This window comes from Mrakia frigida (genome assembly GCF_051309035.1).
Source record: "Mrakia frigida strain ATCC 22029 unplaced genomic scaffold BDY24scaffold_14, whole genome shotgun sequence".
Classification (NCBI taxonomy): Eukaryota; Fungi; Basidiomycota; class Tremellomycetes; order Cystofilobasidiales; family Mrakiaceae; genus Mrakia; species Mrakia frigida.
In genome coordinates, this window is record NW_027481267.1 from 230,620 (window position 1) to 249,447 (window position 18,828).

General features: G+C 54.2%; 6 protein-coding genes across 6 annotated transcripts; 2 read left to right on the forward strand and 4 right to left on the reverse strand.

The window, feature by feature from the left end:
* Nucleotides 1-90: 90 nt before the first annotated feature.
* On the reverse strand, nt 91-3,312 carry BDY24DRAFT_51125 (ATP-dependent metallopeptidase FtsH/Yme1/Tma family protein). Its single transcript, XM_076644958.1, has 14 exons — nt 2,986-3,312; nt 2,744-2,910; nt 2,645-2,669; nt 2,399-2,558; nt 2,176-2,296; nt 1,992-2,095; nt 1,528-1,914; nt 1,305-1,433; nt 1,196-1,226; nt 1,044-1,104; nt 851-969; nt 661-764; nt 514-580; nt 91-421 (listed from the first exon to the last, which is right to left on the reverse strand). Exons 1-14 carry the CDS (start codon nt 3,047-3,049, stop codon nt 197-199), a joined length of 1,764 nt encoding a protein of 587 aa, XP_076496929.1. The 5' UTR covers nt 3,050-3,312; the 3' UTR covers nt 91-196.
* A 35-nt stretch (nt 3,313-3,347) lies between these two features.
* HEM14 (oxygen-dependent protoporphyrinogen oxidase) lies at nt 3,348-5,183 on the reverse strand (the record flags this gene model as incomplete). Its single annotated transcript, XM_076637394.1, has 3 exons — nt 3,348-4,052; nt 4,139-4,777; nt 4,926-5,183. The coding sequence occupies 3 exons, from the start codon at nt 5,181-5,183 to the stop codon at nt 3,348-3,350; spliced, it is 1,602 nt and encodes a 533-aa protein (XP_076496930.1).
* A 275-nt stretch (nt 5,184-5,458) lies between these two features.
* BDY24DRAFT_388081 (WD40-repeat-containing domain protein) lies at nt 5,459-7,993 on the reverse strand. The gene is made up of 12 exons (XM_076640305.1): nt 7,671-7,993; nt 7,372-7,590; nt 7,227-7,297; nt 7,139-7,162; nt 6,986-7,067; nt 6,822-6,919; nt 6,692-6,752; nt 6,359-6,624; nt 6,129-6,272; nt 5,893-6,026; nt 5,708-5,813; nt 5,459-5,635 (listed from the first exon to the last, which is right to left on the reverse strand). Exons 1-12 carry the CDS (start codon nt 7,749-7,751, stop codon nt 5,476-5,478), a joined length of 1,446 nt encoding a protein of 481 aa, XP_076496931.1. The 5' UTR covers nt 7,752-7,993; the 3' UTR covers nt 5,459-5,475.
* A 30-nt stretch (nt 7,994-8,023) lies between these two features.
* HDA1 (histone deacetylase HDA1) lies at nt 8,024-12,036 on the reverse strand. The gene is made up of 17 exons (XM_076640306.1): nt 11,963-12,036; nt 11,345-11,883; nt 10,978-11,275; nt 10,879-10,892; nt 10,421-10,672; nt 10,160-10,287; nt 9,847-10,036; nt 9,725-9,763; nt 9,543-9,654; nt 9,402-9,449; nt 9,268-9,334; nt 9,046-9,183; nt 8,895-8,971; nt 8,733-8,815; nt 8,571-8,665; nt 8,419-8,500; nt 8,024-8,332 (listed from the first exon to the last, which is right to left on the reverse strand). Exons 2-17 carry the CDS (start codon nt 11,829-11,831, stop codon nt 8,208-8,210), a joined length of 2,235 nt encoding a protein of 744 aa, XP_076496932.1. The 5' UTR covers nt 11,832-11,883; nt 11,963-12,036; the 3' UTR covers nt 8,024-8,207.
* Nucleotides 12,037-12,143: 107 nt separating this feature from the next.
* On the forward strand, nt 12,144-15,542 carry GEM1 (ERMES complex Ca(2+)-binding regulatory GTPase GEM1). Its single transcript, XM_076644959.1, has 14 exons — nt 12,144-12,354; nt 12,477-12,508; nt 12,571-12,597; nt 12,686-12,761; nt 12,858-13,000; nt 13,086-13,187; nt 13,305-13,424; nt 13,538-13,639; nt 13,794-14,023; nt 14,188-14,272; nt 14,359-14,487; nt 14,571-14,906; nt 15,034-15,165; nt 15,270-15,542. Exons 1-14 carry the CDS (start codon nt 12,318-12,320, stop codon nt 15,423-15,425), a joined length of 1,707 nt encoding a protein of 568 aa, XP_076496933.1. The 5' UTR covers nt 12,144-12,317; the 3' UTR covers nt 15,426-15,542.
* A 586-nt stretch (nt 15,543-16,128) lies between these two features.
* On the forward strand, nt 16,129-18,816 carry COX15 (Cox15p). Its single transcript, XM_076640307.1, has 5 exons — nt 16,129-16,793; nt 17,301-17,487; nt 17,585-17,879; nt 18,080-18,267; nt 18,428-18,816. Exons 1-5 carry the CDS (start codon nt 16,168-16,170, stop codon nt 18,758-18,760), a joined length of 1,629 nt encoding a protein of 542 aa, XP_076496934.1. The 5' UTR covers nt 16,129-16,167; the 3' UTR covers nt 18,761-18,816.
* Nucleotides 18,817-18,828: the final 12 nt, after the last annotated feature.

An 18,828-nucleotide genomic window follows, 5' to 3' on the forward strand; every position in this document is an offset into this window, starting at 1 on the left:
TCTCTCCCTCCTTCAGTTCAAACTCGTTCAGGCTGTGAGATGTGGTGACGATCAGTCAAGTGTTCACCACCGCACCGGCTGTCTGCAAAACCTCAAGGGTCGTACACACCAAGGAAAAGAGCAGGCAGGCGATTAATTGGATGTTGTTTCTTTTTCTCTTTCTCCGCTGAAATCCCATTCCTTCAGGTTCATGAGATTAAATGACGAGCATCCCCTTATCCCGATCGTGACCCTCTTTCGTCGGCGTGCCTTCAACAGGCTGAGCGGCAGACGCAGCCTCCTCTGGCGCAGGAGGAGGAGGAGGTGGAGGTGGGCGAGGAGGAGTCGCCTCCGGAACGACCTTGACGACTTTCTCGCCGGCGAGGACTTGCTTGACTTGAGCCGCAGAGAGAGTCTCGTGTTCACGAAGAGCTTTGGCGAGCTTGTGAAGGGAAGGAGGACAGAGCCGTCGAGTCAGTTTTTTTCTTACTCGATCGGATACGCCGTCGCAAGATGTCGAGAGAAGCAACTCACGTTGTCGAGCGACGTTCGGTTCTCCTCGAGGACATGGCGAGCTCGTTCAGACGCTTCCGTTACGAGTCTAGAGCGAAGGGAAGATGAAAGAGTTGAGTCAGCGAAGAGGAGAGAATACGCGAAAGGAAAGGGGAGAGTTGGCCGAACCTCTTCGTCTCCGACTCGATCTGACTCTTTTTCGTTTTGCTCAACCACGGCATCGAGCTATCGTCGAGGTTGACCAGTCCGATGAGGTCAGAGTAGCCGAGTTTCTGAATGGAAAATAGAGGAAGGAGATTAGCCTCAAGCAAAAGACAAGGAAGGGAAAGGAAAGGAAGAGGAGGAGAAGACGACTCACTCGAACCATCGCATCAGCAGCTCTCGACGCTCGACTGAGATCTTGATAGGTTCTATCCGAGACGTGATCTGCTCCGTAAACGAGTTCCTCGGCGACTCGTCCAGCAACGGCGACGTCGACTACAGAAGGAGAGAGGAGAGGGGAGAGTCAGAAACGGTTGGGTCGTACGAGGAGAGGAAAGGAGAGGACGAACGTCGAGCCAGGTATTCGACCTTCGAGATCGAGTCTTGATCCATTCCAGGGACTTGAGAAGTCTGTAGAGGAAAAGAGGGACGAGACAGAGGAGGTCAGCCGGTAAGGAAGAAGAGGCGGCGGGAAGGAGAGAAGGGAAAGTAGACGGACGACGGAGAGCTTGGTCCCTCGGGGAAGGATGGAGCTGATGGGACCGAAAGCGAAAGGTGAGCTCGACGAAAGATGGAAGAGAGCAGTACTCGTGAAGAAGCGGAAGACGTACACCTTGTGAAGGGGAACGGAGTGAGGAGTCAAAAGAGCGACGAGAGCGTGTCCTCCTTCGATGTACGCCGAGGTGTTCAAACTCTCTTCAGAGACGAGTCGAGACTTCCTCTCAACTCCCATGAGCGATCTGAAAAGCGAACAGATAAGTAGAGAAATAAGAGCAGAACGCACGGTCAGTCAAGCGCGTCAAAAACTGACGCGTCGAGAAGAAGAAGACTCACCGATCCTTCGACCAATCAAGATGCTTCAGCCTCACAGCCCAGTCTCCCTCCTTACTTGCTCGAACAGCAGCTTGGTTGACGATGTTTTCGAGGTCGGCTCCAGACATTCCAGGTGTTCCTCGAGCGATGAGAGAGAGGTCGAGTCCGTCGGCGGCTTTGACGCCCTTCATGTACTCGTTGAGGATGGCGAGACGACCTTGAACGTCTGCGAGTCGGCGGAACATATATAAAGAAGACATACGATGGGTCAGGACGGAGGAAGACGAGGATTGGGACGATGAAAGGGAAGAGGAACCGGACTGACCTGGAAGAGGGACGTCGATGTGTCGATCGAATCGTCCAGGCCGAGTGAGAGCGGCGTCGAGGGATTCGGGGAAGTTGGTGGCACTTCGGAGGCCAGAAAAAGAAGAGAAGGCTCAGCTCGAATCGACTTCGAAACGAAAAAAGAAGGGGGTCGAACTCACGCCATGACAACGACGTCGTCCGACGAAGAGAACCCGTCCATCTCAGTGAGAAGCATGTTGAGAGTCTGTTTTCCTCGGCTTCCTCCAGCTTGAATATCTCCCTCCTACAAAAGAGGCGAAGAGAGAAGGTGGTTCAGTCACGGTCGAGAGACGCGTCCAAAAAGACGAGCAAACTCAAACTCACCATGCTCTGCTCTCGACTTCCTCCGATGGTATCCAGTTCGTCGATGAAGATGATGGAAGGAGAGTGCGCCTTCGCTGTAGCAAAGAGCTTCTTGACCTTTTGAGCTCCGACTCCGACGTATCTGTTCGAGAGAAGAAGGGAGGGTCGGTCAGCCGAAACGAGAACGGAAAATGGAGGATGCAGAGAAGGGTGACGAGGTGTGTTGTTCAGCTGTGGAACTCACTTGTCTTCAAACTCTGATCCACTAGCGTAGAAGAACGGAACTCCAGCTTCGTTGGCGACGGCTCGAGCCAGCATCGTCTTTCCGGTTCCAGGAGGTCCAGCGAGCAGGATTCCCTTGTTAGGTCGGCCTCCGAGGTTGGCGAATCTCATGGGATCCTTGACTGAAAGAATAGGAGGCGAAGTGCGGAAAGCAAAGCAGTCAGTCGGTGAGCGAGAGGCGAGCAGAAGAGGAAACGACGCGACTCACGAAACTCGACGAACTCTCGCAACTCCTGAGAAAACGAGCGAGAAGGGGAGTCAGCAAGAGATTTCCCACGAAAGAGAAGAGCGAAGACACGATACTGACCTCCTTGGCTTCCTCGACTCCTTTTACATCCTCTAGCTTGACCTCCTTCGTTCCAGCCGGAGCCCGATACTCGTGAGGAGCCGTGTCCTTGCTCGCTCGAGCAAACTCAGAGATGATGTACTCCTTGTTTCCCCAGACGACGAATCCAGCCCAGATGAAGAAGAGGACTGGCGAGCCAGAACCAAGAAGGTCGGGTCAGTCGACGGAAAGAAGGGGAGAGCCGAGGGAGAGAGAGAACGAACGAGCGTAGACTTTGAGCCCTTTCCAGATCAGACTGAAGATCCAAGGGACCTCTCGAGATTGCATGTCGGCGGTGGGAGTGTTCCAGGGAGGGAGCGGTTTGGCGGCGTGGGACGGGTGGGCGGTAGTGCTGGAGTGACGGGCGAGAAAGGAAGATCGAAGGACGTGTCGAGTTGCGAAGGGAGATCGGACGGAAAGACGAGGTTGAGAGGACGTTGACGAGAGTCGAGAGTAAGATCGGGTGAGTCGAGGAGGTGCTGAAGGCGTCGAGATCTTTGGGGCTCGAGGATGGTGAGGTCTGGAGCGAGAAAAGAAACGGATCAGAGTTTGACGCGACGAAACACGACGAGGAAACGCGTAGAACTCACTCCCAAGAAGCAAATTTCTCCAACCCATTAGCAACCTTCCCACCCTCTACCAACTTCTCCGCCAACGCCATTCCCGAATCGACACAGTCGTTCACGCTCACACCTCCGTAACTCGCTCCAGCAACGACCAACTTCCCCTTCCACTCTCCCTCTGCCAGTCTCTCTCCCAGCTCCCTCATTCTCTCCCCATGTCCAGGCAAGTAGGTCGGAATACAGTCGAAGTGGGTTCCAGCAAACGTCAACATCGGTTCGAGATCCTTGGGCAGGTTGGGAAGCGTCGCTCGAAGATGCTCCAACGCGATGGGAACGAGCGTTTCCGGATCCTGAGGAGGTCGAAGAGTAGAAGGAGGGTTGTAGTGAGGACCTCCCATCATGATGGTAAACTTGACGATCTTGTCGCTGATGGCTGGAGAGTCGACAGATCCCATGGCGGAAGAATCAAAGACGACTCCGAGGATTCCCTTTGGGTTGGAAGTGTTTGCGCGAGGGACGAGGTAGCCGAATCCGGGTGGGTAGTAAGGAGGTTGAGAAGAGCCGGGAGCGACGTTGGGGAAGACGAGAGTGACGAGGGAGACGGTTGCTGACGGGTTGGCAGAGAGGAAAGGGAGGGAGTGGTTCGCTGGGAGGAAGGTGTCGAGAGCGGTGGAGGAGATGGTCGAGATGACGAGAGGAGTGGTGAAGGTTGATTTGGAGGTGGTGATCTGAATGAAGAGACGTGTCGGAGAGTCAGCGAAGGAAGGAAAGGGAACGAGAGGAAGAAGAAAAACAGGAATGAGACGCGACGTACCTCGACTCCTTCGTCTCCCTTCAACAACTTGATTCCCTTCACGCTCTCGCCCATCAAGAACGTCACTCCTCGTTCCTCCTTCAAAACAGTCTTCAACCTCTCGGTCAAAGTGCCCAATCCACCCTTCAAACCCCAAACACTCACGCCCTTCCTCATTCTCTCTCCGTACTCTCCCAGATCCTTCCAAGCCTGCTCCTCCTTCTCCCTCTTCTCCTTCTCCTCCGCCTTCTCCTTCCCCAGTCCTCTAAACAAGGCCGCAACAACGCTCCCTCTCCTCTTCTCGGCCTCCCAGAGGTACGGGAACGCGCTCCTGACGCTCAGATTCCTCGAATCCGCCGCGTAGATGCCATGGACCATCGCGGAGAGCAACGAGTCGGCGATGAAGGGGCCGAACCGACGGCGAACGAAGGAATCTACGGATTCGTCGGAGGTTGAAGGAGGAAGACAAGGGACGAAGGGTTCCTTGAGGACGGAGGTGATCAAGGGTAAGGTGATGGGAGTGGGTGGGTAGAAGAGGGAGAGGAGGGACGAAGGGAGTTTGAGGAGAGTTGTAGAAGGGTAGAGGAGGAATCGATTGGAGGCTGAAGGGTGAGTGAGAGGGATCGTACAGAGAGAGGAGGTTAGGTTGAGATCTTGGACCTGTAGGGCAGAAGGAGAAGGGAGGAGTCAGTTCAGAAGAACGAGAAGAAAGTGAGCTCGTCGACTCCTTCGTCCCTCTTCCTCCTTCCGTTCTCTTCCTCCTCCAGTTCGCTCCCGTTGTTCGAGTAGTAGCAAGGACCATACTCACCAAGCCCAGCAACCTAGCCGCTCCTATTCCTCCCTTCGGCCTCACGCTCCTTGGTCCTTCTTCGATAGCGACGTCGAGATGATCTCCTCCTTCCTGCTTCATCTTCTTCGTCTTCATCCAGCCTCCCACCCGATCGTTCGCTTCCACGATCGTGACTTTCGTTAGAGGAGAGAGAGTGGTAAGACGATGGGCGAGGGATAAGGAAGTGAGTCCTGCTCCGAGGATCGTCACTGAGGGAGGGAGGGAAGGGACGACCATGGCGAGAGAGAGGTGGAGGGAGGGAAGGGAGGGCTGAAGAAAGGACGAGACGATGAAGGGTCTGCTGAGATCGAAGGGTTTTTTTTCTAGATGAAGAGTGTAATCGATGAGAGTATGCTCTCTCTTGTTGGTTGGTAAGGGGAGAGGAGAGCGAGGTGGTCGGTGTTGAGGGGAAGGAGAAGGAAGGGACGAAAGTGAGCTCATCCAAATCTCGGCAGAGTTCGACGACTCAGCGTCGTCTCGTCTCCCTTGCAAACCCTCTCTCGGAAAGACGAGTGCACATGCATATAGATCATTGCATCACCCTCACAGTCTGATCGAACCCGCAACTAACGACCTGGATCTTCCCTCCTTCGTCCTCCTTGGGAACGACGACGCAGACATCCCTGATCATTTCGTTGCGCACACCAGTAAGAGGATGAACTCCGTGAGCAGCGATGGTTGAGCGAACTCTAGAGACGTCAAAGAGAGTTGAGTTCAGCTCAAGGTTGTCGGAAAGGAAGAGAGGAGAGGCTGCAACGAACCGTCCTTGAAGATCTACGACGCGAACGGCCCCGTCGTCCGAGGTCACAGCTACAGCTGATCCATCAGGGAACCAAGCCATTCGAGGAGAAGAAAATTCATCGCAGGCTGAGGGCAAGCGAGGCAGGAAGGAAGGGTCAGACGCGTCGTGCTTTGAGACACGAAAGGAAGAAGGGACTCGACTCACAGGCACCAGTCCAAAGCGTCAACTTTCTCTCTCCGTCCAGGAAAGGGTACAGGAAAATTCGGGAGAGATTTCCTGAAGCGTGGTTGCCGGTGAGAAGGGCGATGTGCTTGCCTCCGGGGTGGAGAGCGAGAGATCTGAGAAAGGAGAAGAGGGCGCGTCGAAGGGCGTCAGCGACGGAAGAGTCGAGCAGAAAGGGGAGGAAGAAAAGAGTCAAAAGATCGAAGACAAAAACTCACAGGACCGAGAAGGAAAGATGGTCGTCTCCGTTCGGGTTGAGGTTGAATCGTTTGATCTCGAACGGCTCCTCCGTCGCGTCGTCTCCTTCCCCGAGAGGTTTGGGAGTCGAAGGGAGCATGAGGTACTTGATGTAATTATCCTCTCTTCAAAGAAGAAAACGGAAAAAATGAGGTTTGGTTCAGCTCGAAGGACGGAGGAGGAAGAGACAAGACGCGTCGTGAGAACGCACCTCGTCGTGAAAGCCAACCAAGCTCCATCTTCGTCCGTAGGACCGAAGACGAGACCTTCAGGATTGCTCTTCGTCTCGATGACCTTCCTGAGCTCCCATCTATCCTCGACGTCCTTTCCTAGCGGATCCTCGTTTGGCTCATCGGGATCGTCTAGGTACGAGACAACTCGAGGTGCTGGTGGGACGAGAGAGTAAAGTTTGATGGTTCGGTCGTAGGAGGCAGTTGCTAGCCACTTTCCGGTCGAGGAGAAGACGGCTTTGACGACCTGTAGGTGGGAGAGCGAAAGAAGGTCAGAAGGAAGAGAGTCCGGAGAGAACGCGGGATGAACGAACGAATTTCTGGTGCGAGAACGTCTGAAGGACCTTTCGAGTGACAAGATCCAGAAGCTTAGCGCTATAATAGAAAGTGGGAGAACTGAAGTTAGTCGAGAGCGAGGAAGAAGACAGAGGCGGAGAAGCTCACGTCGAGTCCATGGACGCGGTCACGATGAGTCGAGGTTGAGTAGGATGCGTGGCGACGGAGAGGATGGCAGCTTTGTGGTGGTTGAAGATAGCTTCAGCCTAAAGGTTCCGAACAGCAAAGAGTCAGTAGGTACTTTGAAGGAGAAGAGCAGAGCAAGAACGCACCTCTCCCGAATGAAGATCAGTGATCTTCAGGCTCTTGTCCGAAGCGGTGGTAAGAAGGGAGGGTTGGAGTCGAGAGGTATATCTGGAGGAGAGGCAAGACCATCAGCTTCTCCGTCGATGTCTTCTGAGAGAAGAGAGGACAAGGGGACGAACGATGCTGTCGAGGTGTCGAACGTTCTAAACGCAGATCGAGGTCGGTCAGCTCCGTTCGCAAGGTCTTCCTTCCTTGCTACAGACTCACCTTATCGGAACATCGTGAGAAGTAACCGTCAAGATGTTGGCGAGATGCACATCTCCCAGAGTTTTGACGACCTGAAGATCAGGATTGCAGCTTCAGTCTTGGGCTCTTCCTCCACCTCCCTCTCCTTCCTTCGACTGGAGCTCACCTTCTTCGGCAGGTCCTCCTCCTTGACCTCCCTCTTCAAGATTGCCTCCTCCTGTCCTCCCCCCTGATCGACCTTGAGAAGAAGCATCGCACTCCGCAGCTTCTCGACGTTGTACTCCTCGACGACCTCCCTCAAGTCGACCGAAGGACGAGGCGAGTCTGCAAAGTCGGAGGAAGAGACGGACGTCTCCTTCAAGAAGGCCGCTAACGAGGCCTCGTACTGAGAAATGGTTGGGAGGAGCTGTCGTCAGTATAGTATGGACAAAGGTGGGTTAAAGAGGACTGCAGAGGCTGACTTACTCCTGAGGAAAGAAGGTAGTGAGCTACGAGCTGCTGGATGGAAGGCAGGACGAGTTTGGCTGGAGTCGGAGTCGGAGCCATGGTGATCGGATTTGAGGAGGTTTGATCGATGAAGGCCGAAGAGATGCGAGGATGTCCTCTGTAAATTGAAGTGGGGGATGAAAAGCTAGGGAGAGAGTCAAAGGGGAGGGTGGTTGGGAGGGAAGGAGCATCGAGCTGAACTTCCGGCTCCGTTCGCTCGATCTCACCTTACGCACACTCGTTTGTTCCTCTATCAGGTTGTTATACTATCGCCAACTTTCGCTCCTTCTATGCGCTTTCTGGCCGATGAAAGCCTTTTCTCAGTTCGAAAAGGGACGAGACGACAAAAATAGCCATGATGAGTCGATGCGAGACGACAACGAGCGAGAAGCGAGATATTATGCAAGAGGGATATCGAGAGACAGCACAAGCAAGTGAAAGGGAGATTCGGGAACAAAAACAACCAGATAGAGAAGAAAGACAAAGAGAGAAAGAGCCCAAGGCAAAGAAGAAAGATCAAAGCGACGCCGAAGCGAGTTGTCCAGTCAGGTTGTTCGCATCCGAAGCGTAGAGAGCGTTGGAGACGAAATCTTGAATCATGGGCAGAGAGTGCTTGAGGACCAGGAGTGGCTCTTTTTGGGCTGAGGGAAGGAAGGGAGAAAGGGAAACGAGGTCAGCGTGAGGAAAGCGATGGTCGACGAGCGAGAGGTATAGGGCGAGAGCTTACTAGACATATGAAGAGGTCCGTACTTCTTCTTCTGAGACTCTCCGTGAACGGGATGGTCGATGGGAGTAATTCGGAAGGAGACCTGGAGGCGAGGAGACGAGAAAGGGAATCAGAGGACGCGCGCCTCGATTCGAGGGGAGAGAGGAACGAACCCTGTTGAACCATTCTCGTTTATCTCCGGCCATGAGCTTGACGGGAGCATCCATTCCGTGTACTTGAACGAAGGCTTTGACCTTCTCCTCGACGGCTGGAGAAAGGAGAGGAATGAGGAGTCAGAGTCGAAACCGCGTGTGGTCTTGAAGAGAAAGACTCGCCTCGTTTGGGAAGCAACGTCATCAAAGCCTCGCAACCCGTTCCACTTCCAACGAGGATGATGTTGGTATCGGCTGCTTTGAGGCTGTGGGAGACAAGGCGGAAAGAAGCGTCAGCCTCGAGGAGTTGGGTTTCGATCGAGAGAGACGTTCGACGAGACTCACTCGAGAAGGTTATCCCAGATGTACTCGAGGAGCGCCGTGTAGCTCTTGACAACATCCTTGGTACTTTTGATCGAGACCTGTTGGAGGGAGCGACGAGATTGGTGAGCTCAAGGGAAGAGGGGAAGCGAGGTGGAAAGAACTGAAGGCTCACGTTGTGATGAGGTTCGAGCGTCTCAGGGAACGACGAAGGGAGATTGATGTCGATCAAGGCGACAGGTTGTCCTCTTCCCAATCCAGTTATAGGATCACTCGAGGTAGTCCACTTGAGGATGAGGTCCGTGGTGTCGATCTGAGAGGAGAAAGTCAAACGAGTTTCGATCAGCACGGAGGAGAGAGCTTGAAGAGCGAGCGGGAAAAGGAGAGATGAACGAACGATGTAGTTGTAATCGGAGCTGAGCTTAACGTTATCGGGCTTGACGTCGGAGAATTTGACGGATGCGCTGCAGAATCGAACGAGAGGGAAAGGTCAGCGACCGAGGCCATGAGGGCAAGTGGATAGTTCCTCACAGGTCGTGAACGAAGAGAACGACAGTGTTGGCGACAAGAACGTTATCACTGCGAACAAACAGTCGGAAGAGAGCCAGCAGGAGTCAGAGACCGTCGAGATCGAGCGACAGAAGGAAACGAAGGCGACGCGACGGAACTCACGAGCAGAGGACGTGCTCGGGGAAGGCTCGTTCCAGCTCAGGCGTCACGAGAGGGAACGAGCAGAGTCGGTATCGAGAGTAGAGGTGCTGATTTCGGTAGGCGAGGAGAAGTTCTGATAGAGTCGAGGGAACGGGAATCAGCCAACAGCACTCGTCGGGTCCAATCAGAACCTCGAGACTCACGAGAGACATCGGTAGTAAGATCCTGTTCCTCTCGGAAAGCTGCTCGACCAAAGAAGAACATTTGAAGCAGTCAGCGTTCGACAAAGGAGGAGGGAGGAAGAAAGGGATCCAGGTCGACTCACAATCCCTCGGTTGACAAGCTCTCGGATCGATCGACTTCCAGTGCCTCGACTGGACCTTCGAAACGTCTGAAACGGTCTGGGTTGCTGAATCGGAAGCGATCATGGGTCCGAGCATGTCAGGAGTCTCTCCGAGGAGGACTCGAGTGCAGGCGAGAGCGGCGTTCGAGATGGCATCGACGTTATAACCTCCCTGGATCGATCCGAACGACAAAAAGAAGGGTAAACAATGTCAGGTGAAAAGAAGGAGGAATGGGGGGAGATAAAGAAAGCGAAAAGGAGGAGAAGTCGACGGAGACAAGACGGTGAAACGAACCTCGAGCGCGACCACGACCTTCCCCTTCGCCAGAGCCATCAGCATGTGAAGCATGTGAGAGTATCCAGCGGGTGTGACGTTGCATCCTCCGAGAGGATCTCCTTCGGCAGCATCGAACCCAGCAGAGACTGTGGTTCGTCGCGTTCGAAAAGAACGAAAGTCAATACGCGGCGCCTCTCTTCCCGCTCCCTGTCCTCCCACCAAACACCCAAACCCTCCTCCCCAGCAAAAACAAGCTGGACAGAAACATGCAGAACTCACCGAAGACCAAATCGGGGGCAAACTCGTACAGAATCGGCATCACGATCTTCTGGAAGGCGTAGAGGTAATCCGCGTCGTTCTTCCCTCCTGATTCCCAGCCGATGTTGACCGTTCTTCCAATCCCGTCTGCATCTCCGCAGGAGTGAATGGATCCGTAAGTCGAGGAAGGGTAGAACTGGGCGTTGTCGTAGCGATGTATGGAGACGTAGAGGATGGAAGGGTCCGAGTAGAAGGCTCGTTGGGTTCCGTTTCCTGTTGGGAGATTGGGAAGATTTGTGGAGGGACGGCGGATGTGGAGTTGGATCGAAGAAATGAGGTGAGGTGGTAGCAAGGAGGAGGAGAAGGGAAAGGAGAGGGAAAGAGGAGGCGAGGGGAGGAAAGGGAAGAAAGGTCAGACGCGACGAACGAGACGCGACGAACAGAGCTCGTTCGACGACCGCAAACGAGTGATAACGAACCATGGTGAACATCCCTAAACCAAGGCAAAAGAACCAAGCATAATCAGCTGAGCTTTCTCTATCCTCTTTCTGCCCTCAGCCTATCGAACAGAAACTCACCAATCCACAATGACCTGCTTGATCCCTCCCCCGTACCTCTGCTGCACCACCCTCGCCGCGACCGAAACGTTGTTGAAGAAGCAGAATCCCATGTGTTCGTTGGGTTCGGCGTGATGTCCTGGTGGTCGGACGATAGCGAAGGCGTTCTTGATGTTTTTGGAGTCGTCCATGACGGCGAGAGCGGTTTCGACGACTCCTCCTGCCGAGAGACGAGCGCAGAGAGGCGAGTTGGGGTTGATGTAGAGGGAGAGACCTTCGTAGTAGGAGAGAGTCATGGCGATGTCCGAAGCGTCGGCGGCTGAGAGGGGGAGGGAAGAAGGTGAGTTCAAGAAAGGGAGGAAGGGAAGGGACGTTGTTGAGCTCTCACTTTCGATGATGTGAACCTTCTCCCAGTGTCCTTGAACGTGAACGAGTTCGATTTCTGCTTTGGTGATCTCTCGAATCGGAACCTTCTTCATTCTCTTGACGCATCCTGCCGCTTGAAGTTTAGCAAAGATCCCAGAGATCCTCCCAGGTTCCTCTGGATGTCGAGAGCCCGCTTGGTCGGTGTACTGAGGCGACTGAACGTGCGAGAGCATTCGAATGTCGTAGACGAATCCAGTGTAAGAGGTGGGAGGAGCAAACTGCGGATCCTCATCTGGTTCCGGTGAAGGGAGGGTTGCTGGATGAGGAGAGAGATGGGGAGGAGGAGGAGGGGACGACGTCGAGGAACGAGAAAGGCGAGATGGCCCAGCTTCAGGTTGATCTCCGTCTTGAGGAGGAGGAGATCGATGCTGGTGGTGGGATGGACCAGGGGAAGGAGGGAAGATTGAGTCGGCGAGGTTTGCTTCCGACATAGAGTGATCGTTCGACATCTGGAGGGAGAGGGAGAGAGGAAGGGAGGAAGGGAAGGAGTCGAGGTCGTCCCTGCAAAAGAGACGCGACGAACGAGGTCAGTTGGTTGAAAATTGACGCGGTTATTTGCGTGAGTAGATAAAGAGCTCACCTGCTTTCGATTCCCGGCTCGAGAAGGATGAAAGATACGAAGGAGTATAGAAGGAGGCGGAGACGAAGTGATGGTTGCGAGTTGACCTCGACGTTTCCCTTCTTCCTCCTTCTCAAGTCTTCAACTCCATCAACCTCGACGACCTTATTAACTTTCTCGGTCCGAACCCCTTCGCTCTCTCCCCTCGCCCCCTCTTATCCCCGTCAGGAAATCTCCTCGTTTCTATACAAGAAACCCTGGTCCTCCCTCAACTCTTAGCGACCTCTTCCTCGCACCGTCCTCCTCCTTCGCTCGCTCTCCTCCTTCTCCCTCCCTCTACCCCTTCAACTCGGGTCACCCTACCTTCTTCTATTCGATGCGACGCGACGTAAGGGTACTTCTAGTAGGAGATGGTGAGTTACTCCTCTTTCTACTCTCGGTTTTCGACGAGGAAATGAGCTCGGAGAAGAAGAAGAAGGAGACGAAAGCTGACCTCGTTCTCCTTCCTTCTTCCGTTCCTCCTTCTTTTCCTCAGAGGGAGTCGGGAAATCAACCATCATCACCTCAGTGAGCTATCGTATCTAGTCTCTAATCTCTCTCGATTGAGCTCTGACCCTTTCCGTCCTCAGTTTCTCAAACGATCCTTCGTAGAAAACGTATGTCCCGCTCTGTTCTCTCTCTCGCTTCTCCTCGTCCTTCCCGGTCCGATTCGAAGCTCAGTCGTCTTCCCCCTTCTTCCTCCAGATCCCTAGAGTGATACCAGAAGTCACCATTCCAGACTGTCTCGATGGAGTAACAGCAACAGTCGTAGATTCATCACGTTCGTCCCTTCTCTCTCTCTCTCTCTCTCTCTCCTTTGGCCTCGAGCTGACTGGTTCCCTCCCTCCCTCCTTCTTCTTCCGTCCTCCCTCTACAGCCCGTCCAGCAGATCGCCCTCATCTCGATTCAGAACTCCGGAAAGCGCACGTCATCGTCATCGTCTACAGTATAGACCAACCGGGATCGTTCGATAGGCTGGCAGCGTGGTGGCTTCCGTACATTCGAGGACAAGGAGTCAACGTGAGTCGACGACCAGACGAGCTCTTTCACGCCGCTGCTCCTCTTCCTCGAAGTCGAACTCATCCTTGTTCGTTGTTTGCTACAGGTCCCTGTGATACTCTGTGGGAACAAGATCGACAAGAGGGACGGAGAGGTCACAGCTGCTGATCTTCAGCTCGAGGTCTTGCCCATCATGAGCGAGTTCAAGGTTCGTCTTCAGCCCTTTCTCAAAGCTCTCCTCGATCTTCTCTTTGCTTCGAGGTTTCCTGGACGCTTCAGATCTGACTGTAACTTCAATCCCGTATTCTGTCGCCTCGCCCAACAGGAGGTCGAAGCCTGCGTTGAATGTTCAGCTCGACTCCTTTTGAACGTGACGGAGGTCATCTTCTTTGCGCTCAAGGCTGTCTGCTACCCTTTAGCTCCTCTGTACGACTCAAGAGAACACGTGAGTACTCTATGTCTTCTTTCCTGCCTTCCTCAGCCGCTGATTCATGAAGGAAGAACGCTGGAGAACGACGAGCTGACCTCGACGCGCGTCCGCTCCTCCTCTTTCGGCAGACTCTCAAACCAAAATGCGTCGACGCTCTCCGAAGGATTTTCAAGCTTTGCGACGTCAACAAAGACGGAGTCCTAGATCCAGCAGAGCTCAACGAGTTCCAAGTTCGTTCCTCGTTCTCCGTCGTCTTCTTCCTCTCTCTCTTCGAACTCGATCTGACCTCGTTCACTTCCCTTCCTCCGCCTCTTTCTCTTCTCTACCCATCTACCCACCACCACCTTCTCTTCCACCTACCTCACTCAATCATCCAACTTGCAGCGGAAATGCTTCTCCTCCCCTCTCCAACTCCAAGAGATCGACGGTCTCACTCGTCTCATCGCTGACCACGACGCGTCCATGGTTTCCGAGAACGGAATCAACGAGGCTGGGATCCTTTACTTCCATACGAGGTTCATTCAACAAGGAAGGGTGGATACGATCTGGATTGTGTTGACGAGTTTCGGGTACGGGGAGGATCTGGAGTTGAGGGAGGAGATTCTGGGACCGAGGTGAGTTCGAGTTGACGGTGGATCGGAGAGGGAGGAGGTTGGACTCGGGGCTGGATGGGAAGTGGAGATGGACTCAACTGGCCGAGACGCGAAGCGGGAGGGTCGAAGAACGCTCGAGCACAAAAGGGCTGATCTCTCTCTCGTTTCTTCGTTCGATCTCACAGATTCGACGTCTCGTACGACTGCTCTGTCGAACTCAGTCCGAGTGGGTACCAGTTCTTGACGGAGATCTTCGAGATCTTCGATAAGGTCAGTTCTCTTCTTCTCTTTTCTCGCACCTCGACCGGACGCGTTCTGACTTCCGTTTCCCTTCCTTCGTTTCGACGCGTCCTTAGGATCAAGACGGAGCTCTCTCCGAATCCGAACTCGAGGCTCTCTTCTCTACCTCTCCGGGAAACCCATGGGCTGGAACTGGATTCCCTGACACAACCGTCACGACAGGAGGGAAAGTGACTCTCCAAGGCGTTCGTCCTCGTCTGCCTGTCCTCTCCCTCTTCCCCGCCCTCCATCGCACCCGCTCACGCATCTGCTCCCCCTTCTTTGACAGTGGCTCTCCCAATGGTCCCTCACTACCCTCCTCGACCACCGAACTACTCTCTCCTACCTCTGCTACCTCGGCTACTCCTCCTACCCTTCCTCCCTCGACCGTCCAACAACCACCGCCCTCCACCTCACTCGCTCGAGAAAAGCAGATCGGAAAGCAGGGAAGGTGACGAGGAACGTGTTCAACGTTTACGTCCTTGGAGCTGCTGGAGCGGGGAAGACGAGTTTGCTGAGAGCGTTCGTTGGGAAAGGATTCGAGGAGGAGTGGAGCAGTACGGAAGGGAAGGGGAGGGCGGTGGTGAATGGAGTGGAGAGAGGGGGAGGGGAGAAGTATCTGGTGGTGAGTAGGCTCCTACATGTTTCTTTCGCTCGGCTCGGTTGAAAATGGATGGTGGAGGGAAGGAGTCAAGTCGAACCGAATTAACTTCTCTCCTCGTCGCGTCTCGTTTTCATTTCCTTCCCGACAGCTCCAAGAGTTCGGATCGAAGTACGAATCGGAAACGCTTCGGTCTTCCAAGAAGCTGGATCTGGCGGATGTGATCGTCTACGTCTTTGATTCGAGCGATACCAACTCGTTCTCTTACATCTCGAATTTACGGGTAAGCTTCGATCTCTATCTTTTTCTCCTCTTCCTACTCAGTCCTTCGTCCTTCCCTTCGTTGAGCTGACTCCCGCTTCTTCCTCCTCTTTCTCCTACCATCAGCAACAATACAAACTCAACCATATCCCTTGCATCTTCGTCGCCACCAAATCCGATCTCGACCTCGCTCAGCAACGTCACGAGGTTCAGCCCGACGTGTATGCGAAACGATTGGGTCTGCAGGTCCCTATATCGGTCAGCGTGAGGGAAGGTGAGTAAAAACCGAGGTCGCTTTCCTTTCTGGTCGGAAACGCGTTCGAGGGAGTCGGACTGACGCTGACTCTCGTTCTGCTTCCTCGATTGCATTGGTAGGTCAAACCGCCGATCTTTGGGTGAGCACACTTCTCTTCCTTTTTCACGTTCCTCGGTCGGTCGGAAGCACTGAGGCTGATTCCATCTCATTTCGCTTGCTTCTCAATCTTCTTTTCAAGCTCGCAATCTGTCGCGTCGCCATGAACCCGTTCGTCCCCCTCTCTCTCTCCCTCTCCTTGCCCTTACCTCCCTCGCTAAACACCCCTCCTTCCCTACCTTTTTCCTTTTCCCTCCCTCCCAGTCAATCCGCCATCCCCAACTCGCCTTCCTCCTCCCTCTCCACCGTCGTCCCCGTCGTGCCCTTAACGATCGCGACCCTCTCCGCCCTCCTCGCCGGATCCTTCTTCGCTCTCCGGTGGTATCGTCTGATCGGAACGACGACGGGGACGACGACAGGAGGAGGAGGATCGACGGGGCATTGGGCAGGGGTGTTTGCGAAGTGGTTGGTTGCGCTGAGTGGGGTGGGGGGTGGGAGGGAGCCGTGAGGACGGACGAGGACGCGTTCGAAGACGAGTTAGACTTTCTTGCTGGGATCGGGACGAGTCGTTCGGTTCTGATCTTCTTCTTCTTCTGCTTATATAATACAGTCCTTTTGTCACCTGTTTTGATACCCCTTTTCTTTTTCGTCGCGTCGATATCAAGAAGAGAGATGGAACGCTCTTTTTGTTGTCTGTTTTTCTTCAGAACCAATGAGACGACTTGGAAGCGACAAGAAGAAGTGAAATCGAGCTCGCTTTCCTTCTCCCTCTCAACAACCATGGCTCGCCCACCTCCCTCCTCCTTCTTCCCTTCGATAGGCAGACTAGCTTCTGTAGTCCCGACCTCCCGAACGGCGTTGAATCTGAATCCAACTTCGATCCACGCTCTTCGTAGGAATCTCACCTTTCAGTCGAGTTCGAGTCCCAGTGCGAGCTCGATCTTCCGATTCCTTCCCTCCTCCTCTTCTTCCCCTTTCACCTCTTCAACCTCAACGTCCCTCTTCAAACCACCAGCATCATCCCATCGTTCCCTCACCACCACCACCCTTCCAACCCTTCCAACCCCTCCCCTGTCCCCTCCCCTGCCAGTCCTGACAACGCCGGCGGTAGTGAACTGGCTCTACCTCTGCTCGTTCCTAACGTTCTCCATCATCGTCGTCGGAGGATTAACTCGCTTGACCGAATCGGGATTGAGCATCACCGAGTGGAGACCGATCGAAGGGATGTTGCCGCCGAGGGGGAAGGAGGGTTGGGAGGAGGAGTTTGAGAAATACAGGAAGAGTGAGGAGGGGATGATGTGAGTTCAGTCGGGTTCGGTTTCGTTTTTAGCGGGAATTGGAAGGGGGTGGTTGGGATGGTGAGAGGGACTTGGTAGGAGAGGTGCTGAGGAAGTTGAAGAGAAGTAGTGGGAGGTCAAAGGGAGGAAGGGAGGAAAGAGCTCATCGGAAGTCGAATCGAGGATCGAAATCTTTGAAGAGCTCGACGAAGGGGAAATTTGTTTCTGGACCTCTCGGAAATACCGGGATCGTGTAGAGAGCGGACGATTCGGTTGTAGGGGCGAAACGAGAAGGTTTTAATCTCCGATCTACCCGAACGGATGAGCTCGAATCGAATCGAAAACGAATCGAGCTCAGAGCTCAACCTCAAACGGATCGGATTGCTTTCCCCTCCTTTTCTCTGTACCCTTGACTCTCACGCTTGCGCACCGTCTCCTCTTCTCCTACCTCCTCGATCGATCTCATCGATCCATCAGAAAAAAAACTGACTCGACCTCCCTCTTCTCCTCCTCACCTTCGTCTCAAAGCCTCAACGCCAAAATCTCGCTCGAGGAGTTCAAGTTCATCTTCTACATGGAATGGGCTCATCGAAACCTAGGTCGACTCATCGGAGTCGTCTTTGTCCTTCCTGGAATCTACTTTGCCGCGAGAGGCAGGCTTTCGGTCAGGGATCGGTTCAAGGTCGTTGGGTTGGCTGGGGGGATTGGGTTCCAGGTTCGTTCTTCGCTCGTTCCTCTCTCCCTCTTTCTTTCTTTCTTCCTAAAAAAAGCCCTCTTTCTGACTCTTCCACTTTCTCGTCTCTGTCTCGTAGGGAGCCCTCGGATGGTACATGGTCTCCTCCGGACTCGACGCCGAACACCTCTCGAACCGACCCAACTCGACCCCTCGAGTGTCCCAATACCGCCTCGCCGCTCATCTCGGAGCCGCCCTTACCCTCTACGTTGGAATGATGCACACCGCTCTTGCCGCGAGGCAGGAATGGAACTTGGCTCATCCGAAGGGAGGCGTGGTGGTGAAGGAGGTGGTGGAGAGTTTGAAGAGGAGGAACGCGTTCAGGAGGGGAGCTTGGGCGTTGGCGGGGTTGGTGCTGTTCACGGCTGTTTCTGGTGAGTTGGCTTTTGCGTTGGCTCTTGGATTTGTCCTTTGGATCACGGGTGAAAGGTCCTCGTGGAGCGAGAGAGAGAAGGACTCGGAACGACGACAGCGAAACTTTGCAAAGAAAACTGACGCGTCTCCCCTCCCTCCTCTCCCTCTCCTCCTTCCCCTTCCCCTTTCCTCTTCCCCCCCCCCCCCCCCCCCCTCGCAGGCGCCTTCGTCGCCGGCCTCGACGCCGGCCTGATCTACAACGAGTTCCCCTACATGGGAGAAAGCATCGTTCCTCCCCTGTCTGAACTCTACGATCCCGCTTACGCTCGACGCGCCGACAAGGGCGATTCGTGGTGGAGGAACATGCTCGAGAACCCGACGACCGTTCAGTTTGATCATCGAGTTTTGGTTCGTACCACCCTTCCCCCTTCCTTCGTCCCGCCTTCTTCTTTCCCTTTTTCTCCTCATCTCCTGCCCGTTCCCGTTCATCGTTTGTTTTTTTTTCCCGCTAATCATTTTCCATCCTTTCCCTCATTCGTTCGTCCTTCCTTCCCTCCAAAAAAAACAGGCCTCCATCGCCTTCCTCTCCATCATCGCCCTCACAGGAATCTCCCACTCCCCTCTCGCTCGTCGTTCGATCCCTCGTCAAACAGGTCACTGGCTCTCCGCCGCCTCCGCCGTCGTCTCCGTTCAAGTCGCTTTGGGAATCTCTACCTTGCTCTACCTCGTTCCGACACCTCTGGCAGCGATGCATCAGGCGGGGAGCGTGGTGCTGTTGACGACGCTCGTGGGGATGTTGGTTAGTTTGAGGAGACCTTCGGTCGCGGTGAGGGCTTGGAGGGAGGCGAGCGCGAGGGGGGGGATCAAGGTGGGAGGAGGGGAGGGGAAGGTGAAGGTTTGATTTTAGATACGTAGATGGCTTGTTATAACACCTCTCATTTTAATTTGTCGGACTGAGTCTTCCCGAGC